Source organism: Myxine glutinosa, chromosome 7 (genome assembly GCF_964187855.1).
Source record: "Myxine glutinosa chromosome 7, kmMyxGlut1.1, whole genome shotgun sequence".
In the NCBI taxonomy this organism is placed as follows: Eukaryota; Metazoa; Chordata; class Myxini; order Myxiniformes; family Myxinidae; genus Myxine; species Myxine glutinosa.
This window is the reverse complement of record NC_136267.1, coordinates 157,227,721-157,240,937: the sequence shown is the minus strand read 5'-3', so window position 1 is coordinate 157,240,937 and position 13,217 is coordinate 157,227,721. Positions and strand designations below refer to the sequence as shown.

The 13,217-nt window shown below is 42.6% G+C and overlaps 1 protein-coding gene across 1 annotated transcript in view; it reads right to left on the bottom strand.

The window, feature by feature from the left end:
• Positions 1-13,217, bottom strand: part of LOC137431767 (5'-AMP-activated protein kinase subunit gamma-1-like) — a 137,056-nt gene that overhangs the window by 96,398 nt on the left and 27,441 nt on the right. Inside the window, exons 2-3 of the mRNA XM_068123465.2 lie at positions 10,932-11,068; positions 4,215-4,296 (exon numbers count right to left, since the gene is read on the bottom strand). Coding sequence (XP_067979566.2) covers positions 4,215-4,296; positions 10,932-11,068 — 219 coding nt within the window. The remainder of the gene's footprint in view (positions 1-4,214; positions 4,297-10,931; positions 11,069-13,217) is intronic.

Here is a 13,217-nt window from a genome sequence, read left to right as displayed (position 1 = left end):
TCACGTGATCGCGTCACGAACATCATTCATGATCACGTCATCACGTGATCGTCATCGTCATCAATGAGCGCGAATGAGCGAATCAGCACGCTGCTCTGCCACCGATTCAGGTTCAGTGTATAATATTCCTCGCTGAAAAAAAATATGGATCTAAAGATGAAAGAAAAAAAAACCTATGTGGTGTGAATGGCAATCAATGTTCCTCGCTGAAATGTGAAAAAACGCAATCGCTTTTCACTCTGAAATACGTGCGAACGTGTAACTGAGTTAATGGCAGCAAGGAACATCACGTGATCGCTCTGAGCGAATCAGCGCGCTGCTCTGCCACCGGTCAGATTCCGTGCATAATATTCCTCGCTGAAATGCGCTGCGGTAAAAAGATGGTAAAAAATATAATGAAATATTTTTTTTTAGGTCGGCCATGTTCTTCCCAGGCTCAATGGCCATGTCTGTGCCAAATATCAAGTACGTGAGCCTCTCCGTTTATGAGTCTATCGGTAACATTACACACACACACACACACACACACACACACACACACACACACACAAACTGTGTTTTATATATATAGATTCTCAATCGCATCTTTCACCAGTACAAAACATGCTGTTTAAGGTGTTATCAAAATGTTCTTCCATTGTCATGATGTCTTCCTTGTAGATTGCTTTACGGAAATTCCTCATCCTTCAAAAGTTTACTTTTGATCAATTCAAATCTGAATTGTCAAATTTGAAATAATATATAAATTGTATTATACTACAAATACTACTATGCATATAAATACAAATATAATAAATAAACTACAAATAAATACCCCATACTACAAATATGAATTGTCAAATTTGAAATAATAAATAAATTGTGTTATACTACAAATACTACTTTGCATATAAATACAAGTACAATAAATAAATTACAAATAAATACCCCATACTATAAATATGAATTGTCAAATTTGAAATAATATATAAATTGTATTATACTACATATACTACTTTGCATATAAATACAAATACAATAAACAAACTACAAATAAATACCCCCGTACTATCTATATAATAATAGCGTAAGGACTCGACTTTGTTATCCCTTTTATGCCGCACCCAGTGACCCGATGCCCACGGCACTAATGGATTTATGATCTACGAACCGCGCTCTTTGTTTATCACGTACAGGCATACTCGAAAAATCTGAATTCGCCGACGTTGGGGCCCAAAAGCATCCGATTAACTGCCGATACGACGCCATCTTACGACGCCATCGTATTGGCGTCTGCTGGGCGAAGGCGAAGCAAGCCGTCCGCTGATTGGACAGTCGAAGGCGACAGCAAGCCGTCCACTGAGTGGACAATCCCAGAGTGGTGCTATGCCGATTCCTATTACGAATCCATTCATTTTTCAAAAGTATATCGTAGCGTTGTCATTTAAGTAGATTGCAATAAATACATTGTTCATATACGCACTCTTCATTGTCATCTTTCTTCCTAACTCTTACTCGGACAAACAAATCCCCTATGCCATCCATAATGGTACACTCTATCCATACACCACATCCTCCCTTCCGTGGATGTTCCACGGGTTTCGGCTAGTCTATATAATAATAGCATAAGGACTCCACTTTGTTATCCCTTTTACGCCGCACCCAGTGACCCGATGCCCACGGCACTAATGGATTTACGATCTACGAACCGCCTCTTTGTTTATCACGTACAGACATACTCGAAAAATCTGAATTAGCCAACGTTGGGGCCCAAAAGCATCCGATTAACTGCCGATACGACGCCATCTTACGACGCCATCGTATTGGCATCTGCTGGGCGAAGGCGAAGCAAGCCGTCCACTGATTGGACAGGCGAAGGCGAAAGCAAGCCGTCCACTGAGTGGACAATCCAGAGCATGCATTTGTGCCGGTGTCGGCGATCGTTGTTCATATACGCACTCTTCATTCTCATCTTTCTTCCTAACTCTTACTGAGGACAAGCAAATCCCCAATGCCATCCATAATGGTACACTCTATCCATACACCACATCCTCCCTTCCGTGGATGTTCCACGGGTTTCGGCTAGTCTATATAATAATAGCGTAAGGACTCGACTTTGTTATCCCTTTTACGCCGCACCCAGTGACCCGGTGCCCACGGCACTAATGGATTTACGATCTACGAACCACGCTCTTTGTTTATCACGTACAGCCATACTCGAAAAATCGGAATTAGCCGACGTTGGGGCCCAAAAGCATCCGATTAACTGCCGATACGACGCCATCTTATTGGCGTCTGCTGGGTGAAGGCGAAGCAAGCCGTCCGCTGATTGGACAGTCGAAGGCGACAGCAAGCCGCCCACTGAGTGGACAATCCCAGAGTGGTGCTATGCCGATTCCTATTACGAATCCATTCATTTTTCAAAAGTATATCGTAGCGTTGTCATTTAAGTAGATTGCAATAAATACGTTGTTCATATACGCACTATCCATTCTCATCTTTCTTCCTAACTCTTACTCGGACAAGCAAATCCCCTATGCCATCCATAATGGTACACTCTATCCATACACCACATCCTCCCTTCCGTGGATGTTCCACGGGTTTCGGCTAGTAAATATGAATTGTCAAATTTGAAATAATATATAAATTGTATTATACTACATATACTGCTTCTGCATATAAATACAAATACAATAAATAAACTACAAATAAATACCCCATACTATAAATATGAATTGTCAAATTAGAAATAATATATAAATTGTATTATACTACATATACTACTTTACATATAAATACAAATACAATAAATAAACTACAAAGAAATACCCCATGCTATAAATATGAATTGTCAAATTTGAAATAATATATAAATTGTATTATGCTACATATACTACTTTGTATATAAATATAAATATAATAAATAAACTACAAATAAATACCCCATACTACAAATATGAATTGTCAAATTTGAAATAATATATAAATTGTGTTTTACTACAAATACTACTTTGCATATAAATACAAATACAATAAATACACTACAAATAAATACCCCATACTACAAATATGAATTGTCAAATTTTAAATATATATAAAAATTGTATTATACTACAAATACTACGATGCATATGTTACAATAATTCACCAAATGTCTGTCTGTCCATTTGAAGGTACCGCAAAAACGGCTGAACCGATCGCAACGATATTTTGGGTGGGTATTCCTGGGACCCCTTGGAGTAAAATAGGCAATAATAACAATATTGTTTTTCCAAATTTTCCCAATTTTCCAATTTTCCAGTTTTTCCAAAAACGATGGAATAATATTTACCGATATGAACAGTGATGTGGCTTTTATTGAAATTCTACAAATACTGTTTAGATTTTGATGAGAATTATGAACCTGCCGCGAATGTGGAAGTGGACAGATTACGCAATGCACGGGATTGATAATATCCCAATACAACCGTCATTCAATCATAATTTTAAATCGTTGAATGTTAATTGTGTTAATCGTTTTGTTAAAGTATCAATTGATGATTGGAATTGAGTGAATACAATTACGATTTTGAATTCGTAATTGTATTCACCCAACCGTACGGAACTTCACATCAGGATTTAAATATTTGTTTATGTCACGAATGTTGTTAAAAGTTTATTTTTTATATTAATATTATTTAATTTGTGATTGGAGTTATGCTGTTTGGAATGAAAAAGGAGATATCGAGTTCAAGTGAATGATGAAATGCCGTGACGGTTTCTACTTTCTAAATGTGTATTCGCAGATCGCCATATGCAGATTCGCCATTGAATGGGTATGGAACACACATACCGGTTTGTTTGCGAATGGGTATGTTTTTCATGGAAGTCCTTCACGAACTTGCTGTCCATGTCTGACGTGCGACTGAAGGTCCGACAGGAATGTGGAATTTATTGGTTTCATGCTTTAGCATTCGCCGTTTCTGTATTGTCTGTTTGCTGCTGGCCTCCCACCCGTGCGTAGCACGGGTACCTCACTAGTAAATACAAATACAATATATAAGCTACAAATAAATACCCCATACTATAAATATCAATTGTCAAATTTGATATAATATATAAATAGTATAATACTACAAACACTACTATGCATATAAATTCAAATACAATAAATAAACTACAAATAAATACCCCATACTACAAATATGAATTGTCAAAGTCAAATATTAGCAACTCACTACAGGGGTTTAACCCACCTACAAATTCTTGCTTTTTTGTATCCCACAGTGGGGCGGCTCGCACTCCACTCGCCACCAATGCGAAGAATGCTTTTTTCACCTGCAGATAAAAAAATATCGGTTAGTTATGTCCACACCTGCAAGATAACCTGCGATTCACTTGCAAAAATACATGTGACATCCAGGTGTTAGAGAAGGTGACAAATTGGGTTTCTCAACCCAAGAAGATGCACGTACTTTATGAAAGTTTTATACCTGGAAAGTTACAAGTTACTGAAAGTTTTATACCGATACCCTGGAACAAGCTACAAATTCCTTCCCTAACTACTGCTGGGAAGACAATGGCAAACCACCCGGCATAACCCGTGACAAGAAACTTCTTCAGCAGGACCGAAGCTCTATAAAGAGTATGGCGCATTAACGATGATGATATTATTGCAAAAGTTGTTAAATTATAATAATTGCTCCAAACAAAAACATTGGAAAAACATTTCAAGAAAAATTTACAAATATCAGCGGAGAACTGCTCACGTTACTGTACTGTCCTCTCAATGTGGACTGCTCATTGGTGGGAAAAAATTGAATCCACCATAATCTGCACAATCTTGCACCTTTTATTGCTTGAGCTGATTTCATCAGATAATTCTCTTTATAAAAAGAAGACCATCTAATGTATAATGTTTTTACCCCATATTTGAAGGATAATTCGTATAATGTTTTGAAGGATAATTCGTCCATTTCACAAACGTGTGGAATTTCCTTCCTGAAATCATTGCTGCTACCCTAAAGATATGTGCACTCGCCTCTGCGCTGTCTGGTTTGAGTTCTAACCTTGAACCAGCAATAAACTGCTGTCCTGGTGTTTCGCAGGCAGGGCAATATTTATGTGGTTGCCATCCCCTGGATGGACGTTAAACTGAGCGTACCTTCTGCTGGCACTAGGTGTTGAAGATTAATTATTTAACGGTGTCCTCTGCAAAGAGTCGGTGAGCTATCTCTGGCACTCTAGAACAAATTACATTTTGCTGCTCTAACCCAGGTGCAACAGTGCACAGGTGCACTGCATCAGCAGCACCACGACGGTCTTGCAAGAACTAATGCAAATCCACAGCCATAAGTTGCATACCAAAAAAACGTGTTATACGTGTTCTGTATAACAAACCTCAAAAGTATAATCTTGATGTATCGTAAAGTAGATGGCAATGGAATTAACACATTGTGTTGGTAGTTATCAGGGACACCGGAGTGGTAGAAGGGCAAGGGGTGCAGAATTAATTTGAGGACCAAAAAAAATTTAAACAAGAAGAAAGACATAAAATTTCATAGCCCCTGCCGTGGTTTTAGTAATTTTGTTGTATGGAGTTAAAGGCTGTTAGTCGGCCATCTTTGGTTGGATGACAAAACAAAATCTTCTGTATATATATATATATATATATATATATATATATATATACATACATACATACATACACACACACACACACACACACACACACACACACACACACACACACACAATCTCATGTATTGTCTGTGCCAAGTTTGAAGAAAATCGGTCCATCCATGTCCGAAAAATGGATGGGGACACATTTAAGTATCATAACGGCCGCCAGTCGGCCATCTTGGATCTGATCTCGAAATAAAATGACGTGCATATGTAAGCCATCATACATTATCTGAGTGCCAAATTTGAACAAGATCGGTAAATGCATGTCCGAGAAATGGTTGAGGACGTGGTCAATATCGGGGTTTTTTTACAACTAAAATGGCCACCAGTCGGCCATCTTTGATTGCATCGTGAAACAAAATGACTTGCATGTGTATACTGTCACGTCTTGTCTTTGTGCTAAGCATGAACAAAATCGGTGCATACATCTCAGAGATATGGTTGCGGACGCATGGACGCCCAGACGAGACCAAATCCATAAGCCCCATGGTTTCAGACCAAGTCCAAATGTGGCTAATAATAATAATAATAATAATAACAAAATACATATCCTTCCCTTTATTGATTTAGGGTGGAAGATAAATATCTAGAAGTAAACAGCAAGTTGGAAATTGAAGAAGAAATCGAGGCCTCAATTAAATCGAACTAAAAAGCGTCACAATAGTTACACGTAGATCAGACTGTTTCACACCAAGAGATCCCAAAAAGTGGTAGCGCCCACGTGCGATAAGATTATTTAAATATATCGCGATACCGAGAATTATCAATCGTATGAATTAGTGGTAGTGTACTGCAAAGCACTATCAATATCCCGGCACATCGAACGTAGGTAGCTCTATGGCAGCGGTGGGCTTGCTATGTGGCGTGGTTCGCTGCAAAGGTAAGTGCGGTGTCTTATCGCAGTGAAAATTGACTAAATACAGACCAAATTGGATTTATCGAGTCCTTTTTGAGGAAATTTCAAGGTCTGACTCCTGAAGGCCCCTATAGGACCTGTGAGGACAATCTTATCGGCAGTCAAAGGATATGATGCATTCTTTTTTATTTTTTTTTGTATACAGAATCGAGGCTCGTGCAAGAGCTAACATTTATTTCACAAACAAATCAAACAGACAAACAAAATATATAAAAAGAGGGAGCGGTAGACAAGATGGGGAGAGAAGGGGAAGCACACAAACACAACATTTGAGAGCAGTGACATCGGGAGATGTGTGGGAAGGAGAGGGCTTGGGGGGAGGAAGGGTGGGGGGTGGGAGAAGTATAAAACACAAGGACACCAAGGACTTCCAGGACAGAAGTTGGTATTTCAAAAAAGTGGTTTGGGGTGAAATTAGCGGGGGTAGAAAAGATCAAGGTTTTGGATGGGGGAAGATAAGAGATGGTGGTGAACAGCTGTTTTAAAGACCTGGAGGGAGGAGTGGGATTGAAAAGAGTGAGGGAGTTTGTTCCAGAGGTGGGAGAAAAGAGGAATGAAGGAGTGAAGGTGAGCAGAGAGTCTTGATTTTGGCAGTTTAACCATAAGAGGGTTGCAGGCAGATCTTGTGTGACCTGCAGGAATATTTGGGGGACAGAGCCCAGAGAGAGCTGGGGGGGGGGGGGGGGGGGAAGGCCGGAGAGGAGTCGGTAGAAGACGGAAAGACCACCAACCTGCCTGCGTTGAGTGAGTGAAAGGCCCTTGGAGTTAGCTTCATCGCAGGAGATTCCAATGATTCTGAAAGCTTTGGTTTCAACAGCGTGAAGACGAGCTAGGTGTGAGGCAGGAGCACCAGCCCAGAGGGGAGAGCAGTATTCCATTGAGCTGCGGATGAAAGCCTTGTATGTGGTGAGGAGCTCAGGTGTGCCTAGGAAGGACTTCGCACGACGGAGGATGCCCAGTCGGCGACTGGCTTTGGAGGCCAGATTTGAAATGTGGTTTTCCCAGGAAAGATTATGTGTTACGGATTCGTCACTTCCGTTGTTGTGGTTTTCCTCCACTTGAAATATTTCTGATTCTATGTACTATTATTGTCTTCAAAAGGTTTATTGTTCATGAACTGTTTGCAAAGGATAAAAGCGTTAATGTTAAAAAGAGACAGGAAGACGGATCGGGAGCCGGAAGAAGAAGAAGTGGAGGAGAAAAAGGGCGGAGCAAATGAGTCGGACAAGAAAGCCAAGTTGCTCCGGGTTCTGAAGCGAACCTTGGCGGGCCAGAGTCACTCGCGAACTTTCGGGTTTCCGGGAGAGGAATTCCTACGACGGAGTTGTCATCGCTGTGACTGGTCAACCTGCATGTCAGGTTTTGCGATTGATTCAGAAGAGAATCATCGCCGTGCCGTGCGCCACGAGACCAGGTCGTCGGCCATTTTGACTCACGCAGAACTTGTGCTTTGCTCGCGGTTTCGTCTCTTCTCCGCCATTTTCGCCGCATCCAGACGTCGATCTGGGGCGTGTGTGTGACGTGGCTTTTTGAAGGTTAATTCGTCCATACCTGAGGGTGTGATCTCTCAGTCGCCTGTAGGGCGCTTTTGGATATCCCATTCGCCTGGAGGGCGCCTTTGTACAGCTGTGGCTGTGGGACTGTATTTGCCATCCGAACGGGATTCCTGTCTCGATCGGACATCGTTCTGTCGATCGCTGGAGCGAATCAACTTTGGGCTTGAAGCCGGGAATAAGAGACATTGGGGATGTTCGTGTTTCACTCACTTGGAGCACAGAGAGTTTTATATCACCAAAACTGATGGTACCATCATAGGGCATGGATTGTACTATTGAATACTATTATGGTTGTACTGTTATTCTTGTGTGATCTTAATACAATATTTGTTTGTGAGTAACAATTGGGGTGGCTTCTCCATTGATCTTTGACATTCAGAATAATACATTTTTCTGCCGTGACTCCTCTCGGGGCTCGGAGGTACATCGTGACCAGGGGGTCGGGGAGGAGCACGTAACACATGGCAGATAGTGAGACCCAAAAGCTTGAGTGACAGAACTTCTTGGAGAGGATTATTCAGAAAGTGGATGGGAGTGTTGTCCAGTCGGTCTTTTCGGAGAGACATCGTAAGTGTGTGAGATTTGTCAGGATTGAAAGACATGTTCCACTTGTTTGCCCAGTCTGTGATTTTGTCCAGGTCTGCAGAGAGTGAGGAGGCTGCAGACTGCCGATCTGAGGGATGAGGAATGGAGCGACAGAGAGTAGAGTCATCAGCAAAGAGATAGAGAGGATTTTCAAGAGAGTCAGAGAGATCATTGATGAAGACCAGAAAAAGCACAGGGCCCAGAACACTGCCTTGGGGAACTCCAGCCTGAACAGGAAGCGTAGATGAGAAAAACCCATTCAGGGCCACACGTTGACTACGACTAGAGAGGAAGTCCGCCAGCCATGCGTGGAGATTTCCATGGATACCAAAGGAGGAGAGTTTGGTGAGCAGAGCGGGGTTCCAGACCGTATCGAAGGCACGTGATATGTCAAGGGAGACAGCTCTAATTTCCTGTTTGACATTGAGGACCTCCATCCATTGTTGAGAAAGCAGAAGCAGCATGTCCAGAGTAGAGTGACCAGGTCTGAAACCAAATTGATGATCAGAGATCAAGCCATTGGAGAAGAGGAAAGATTTCATATCCGAAGCAATGATTTTAGAAAACCTCTTACAACTCTGATAGTTCAGCAATGTCGTCAGATTTTTTTGGGTGTCCATGTGAAAATGCACTCTCTGCCCCCCGCCCCTGCCCCTCCTTGTAAAACGTGGTTGGGGAGGGGGGTGAGAGAGGATTTCCCCCTGTCCCTCCTTGTAAAACGTAGTTGGGGAGGGGGTGAGAGAGGATTTCCCCCCTGCCCCTCCTTGTAAAATGTGGTTGGGGAGGGGGGTGAGAGAGGGTTGCCCCCTGCCCCTCCTTGTAAAACATGGTTGGGGAGGAGGGGGTGAGAGAGGCTTGCTCCTCCTTGTAAAATGTGGTTTGGGAGGGAGTTGAGAGAGGATTGTCCCCTGCCCCTCCTTGTAAAATGTGGTTGGGGAGTGGGGTGAGAGAGGGTTTCCCCCTGCTCCTCCTTGTAAAATGTGGTTTGGGAAGGGGTGAGAGAGGATTGCCTCTCCTTGTAAAACGTGGTTGGGGAGGGGTGAGAGAGGATTGCCCCCTGCCCCTCCTTGTAAAACGTGGTTGGGGAGGGGTGAGAGAGGATTGTCCCCCTGGCCCTCCTTGTAAAACGTGGTTGGGGAGGGGTGAGAGAGGATTGCCCCCCTGGCCCTCCTTGTAAAACGTGGTTGGGGAGGGGTGAGAGAGGATTGCCCCCTGCCCCTCCTTGTAAAACGTGGTTGGGGAGGGGTGAGAGAGGATTGCCCCCCTGGCCTTCCTTGTAAAACGTGGTTGGGGAGGGGGGTGAGAGAGGGTTTTCCCCCTGCTCCTCCTTGTAAAACGTGGTTGAGGAGGGGGGTGAGAGAGGCTTGCCCCCCTGCGCTCCCCCCTCCGGTGTCCCAGGTCATTGTTTGTTCCGTTGTTGTTGTTACCGCTGATTAATGGCACTATGTTACCAATAATTATAAGCTTTATGGAGGCACTACTTTCTTGTATGAAGTGTTAATCATACCATAAGGTTAACCTGCGTGATCATTTCCTTTTTGCAGAGTAAAAATAATAATAATAATAATAATTGCATTCGAGATGTTAAAATGAAATGGTAAAAAATTTTGTCTCTTTAAAACATAAAGGTCTAGCTAGTAATTTGTTTCAAATGAAAGGTCATTAAAGGCTACAAAAAACCCAAACCCACATTAGCGTGTGGTTAAGCTACCACAATGGCTCATTTTGTGTTCTTGGGAGGAACCGATGGCTGTGGCTTCAGTTGCTCACATTATCCACAATATTGTATCTGCTATCCAGATTTTCCTTTTTAAGATCGGTGCATAAATTGCATACATTTTCTTCCCCCATACAAGATCGAGGCTCGTGTAAGAGCTAACATTAATCACAAAAAGACAAACTGACACATAAAACATAAGATAAAGGGAGCGGTAGACAAGATGGGGAGAGAGAGGGAAGCACACAAGAACAACATTTGAGAGCAGGGACATCGGGAGATCTGTGGGAGGGAGGGGGCTTGGAGGGAGCTAACATTTCAATTTCACCTTTCCAAAGCCTTTTCATCACTGTTAGTTACCATAACAATGGATGTAATAACAAACATGAAATTTCTTACACATCGAGGACAAGTGGAGACAGCTGGAGAAATACCACGAGCAAAAAGTTCAGCAAACAATGTCATGATATCTCAAAATCTGAATGTCACGGAATGAACGATTTTGAGGGAAGACCTGCAGGGAGGTGTCGAAGACGACGAGTTTGGAGCTGGTAGGGATGACCTCGTAGCAGCTCTGTACGCGCATGAAGCGGGAGTAAATGTCGGTGTCACCGCATACGCCATGTGAGCCCACTCCAAACTCCAGAATAGCTACAGGGTGGAGCGGTGGAAAGATTGAAAACATTTTTGTTGGAAAATTACAGAAACAGAGTAAAAATTGTGTAGATATGAAATGCTGTGGAAATTGCACCCCCTCACCACCTGCACATTAACTGCACCGGTGTATGGTCACGTGCTTATCGGATGGTCTGTGCTGTGATTGATTGTCATACAACCAATCAAAGTGTCACACCAATGTATTACATTTAAAGTGCAGGCAGTGATACTCTGCCCAGCAGTAATAGTGTGAATCCAATCATGGATCCCAGGATTGAAATACTGCGCAAGAAGCATGCAGAAATCGATGTTTTGACTTTTGAAGGACAAACCATGCAGCATGATTCTGTGTTTTCTGGCAAAGCTACAATGTGGCATTGATCAATGCTTCATCGAGGTGTTAGTGCCAAAAACATCAGCTTCACCTTGCCTCTTTCTTGTTCATACATTGTTCTACCTGTCCGTCAATGCAGATTGACACGAAAGCCTTCTCCAGCAACACTGATTCTTCATTCATGTTTACAAAGCTTATACTTTCAGGACATTCAAGCTACTATGGCCTTATTTAAAGCCTGGTGTTGGTTTAATGGCTTAATTGGCTGGCTGGAGATCTTATGGTCTTGAGTTTGAACCCCTGTTGTGCAGATGAAATAACAGAGGGGAGTTGACTCAGCCTGTCATCCTTCCAAGGTTGGCAAATGACTATCAGCTCACTGGAAACAGGGGCTCTGCATCAAGGACACAGCTGCTCTTCCATAAATGATGCAACCAGCAGCCACAGCCCACAGGCTGCCTACGAAACAAGAACAACAACCAACAACCCAGCAAAATACCTGCTACAACAACCGACAACGCAGCAAAATACCTACTACAACAACCAACAACACAATAAAATCCCCGCTACAACAACCAACAACCCAGCAAAATACCTGCTACAACAACCAACAACCCAGCAAAATACCTGCTACAACAACCAACAACCCAGCAAAATACCTGCTAAAACAACCGACAACCCAGCAAAATACCTGCTACAACAACCGACAACCCAGCAAAATACCTGCTACAACAAACGAGCACCCAGCAAAATACCTGCTAAAACAACCGACAACCCAGCAAAATACCTTCTACAACAACCAACAACCCAGAAAAATACCTGCTACAACAACCGACAACCCAGCAAAATACCTGCTACAACAACCGGCAACCCAGCAAAATACCTGCTAAAACAACCGACAACCCAGCAAAATACCTGCTACAACAACGGACAACGCAGCAAAATACCTGCTACAACAAACGAGAACCCAGCAAAATACCTGCTACAACAAACGAGAACCCAGCAAAATACCTGCTAAAACAACCGACAACCCAGCAAAATACCTTCTACAACAACGGACAACGCAGCAAAATACCTGCTACAACAACCAAGAACCCAGCAAAATCCCTGCTACAACAACAAACAACCCAGCAAAATACCTGCTACAACAACCAACAGCCCAGCAAAATACCTGCTACAACAACCAACAACCAAGCAAAATACCTGCTACAACAACCAACAACCCAGCAAAATACCTGCAACAACAACTAACAACCCAGCAAAATACCTGCTACACAACCAACAACCCAGCAAAATACCTGCTACAACAACCAACACCTCCGCAAAATATCTGCTATACAACCAACAACCCAGCAAAATACCTGCTACAACAACCAACAACCCAGGAAAATACCTGGTACAACAACCAACTACCCAGCAAAATACCTGCTACAACAACCGACAACCCAGCAAAATACCTGCTCCAACAACCAACAACCCAGCAAAATACCTGCAACAACAACCAACAACCCAGCAAAATACCTGCTACAACAACCGACAACCCAGCAAAATACCTGCAACAACAACTGACAACCCAGCAAAATACCTCCTACAACAACCAACAACCCAGCAAAATACCTGCCACAACAAACAACAACCCAGCAAAGTACCTGCGACAACAATCAACAACCCAGGAAAATACCTGCTACAACAACCAACAACCCAGCAAAATACCTGCAACAACAACTAAAAACACAGCAAAATACCTGCTACACAACCAACAACCCAGGAAAATACCTGCTACAACAATCGACAACCCAGCAAAATACC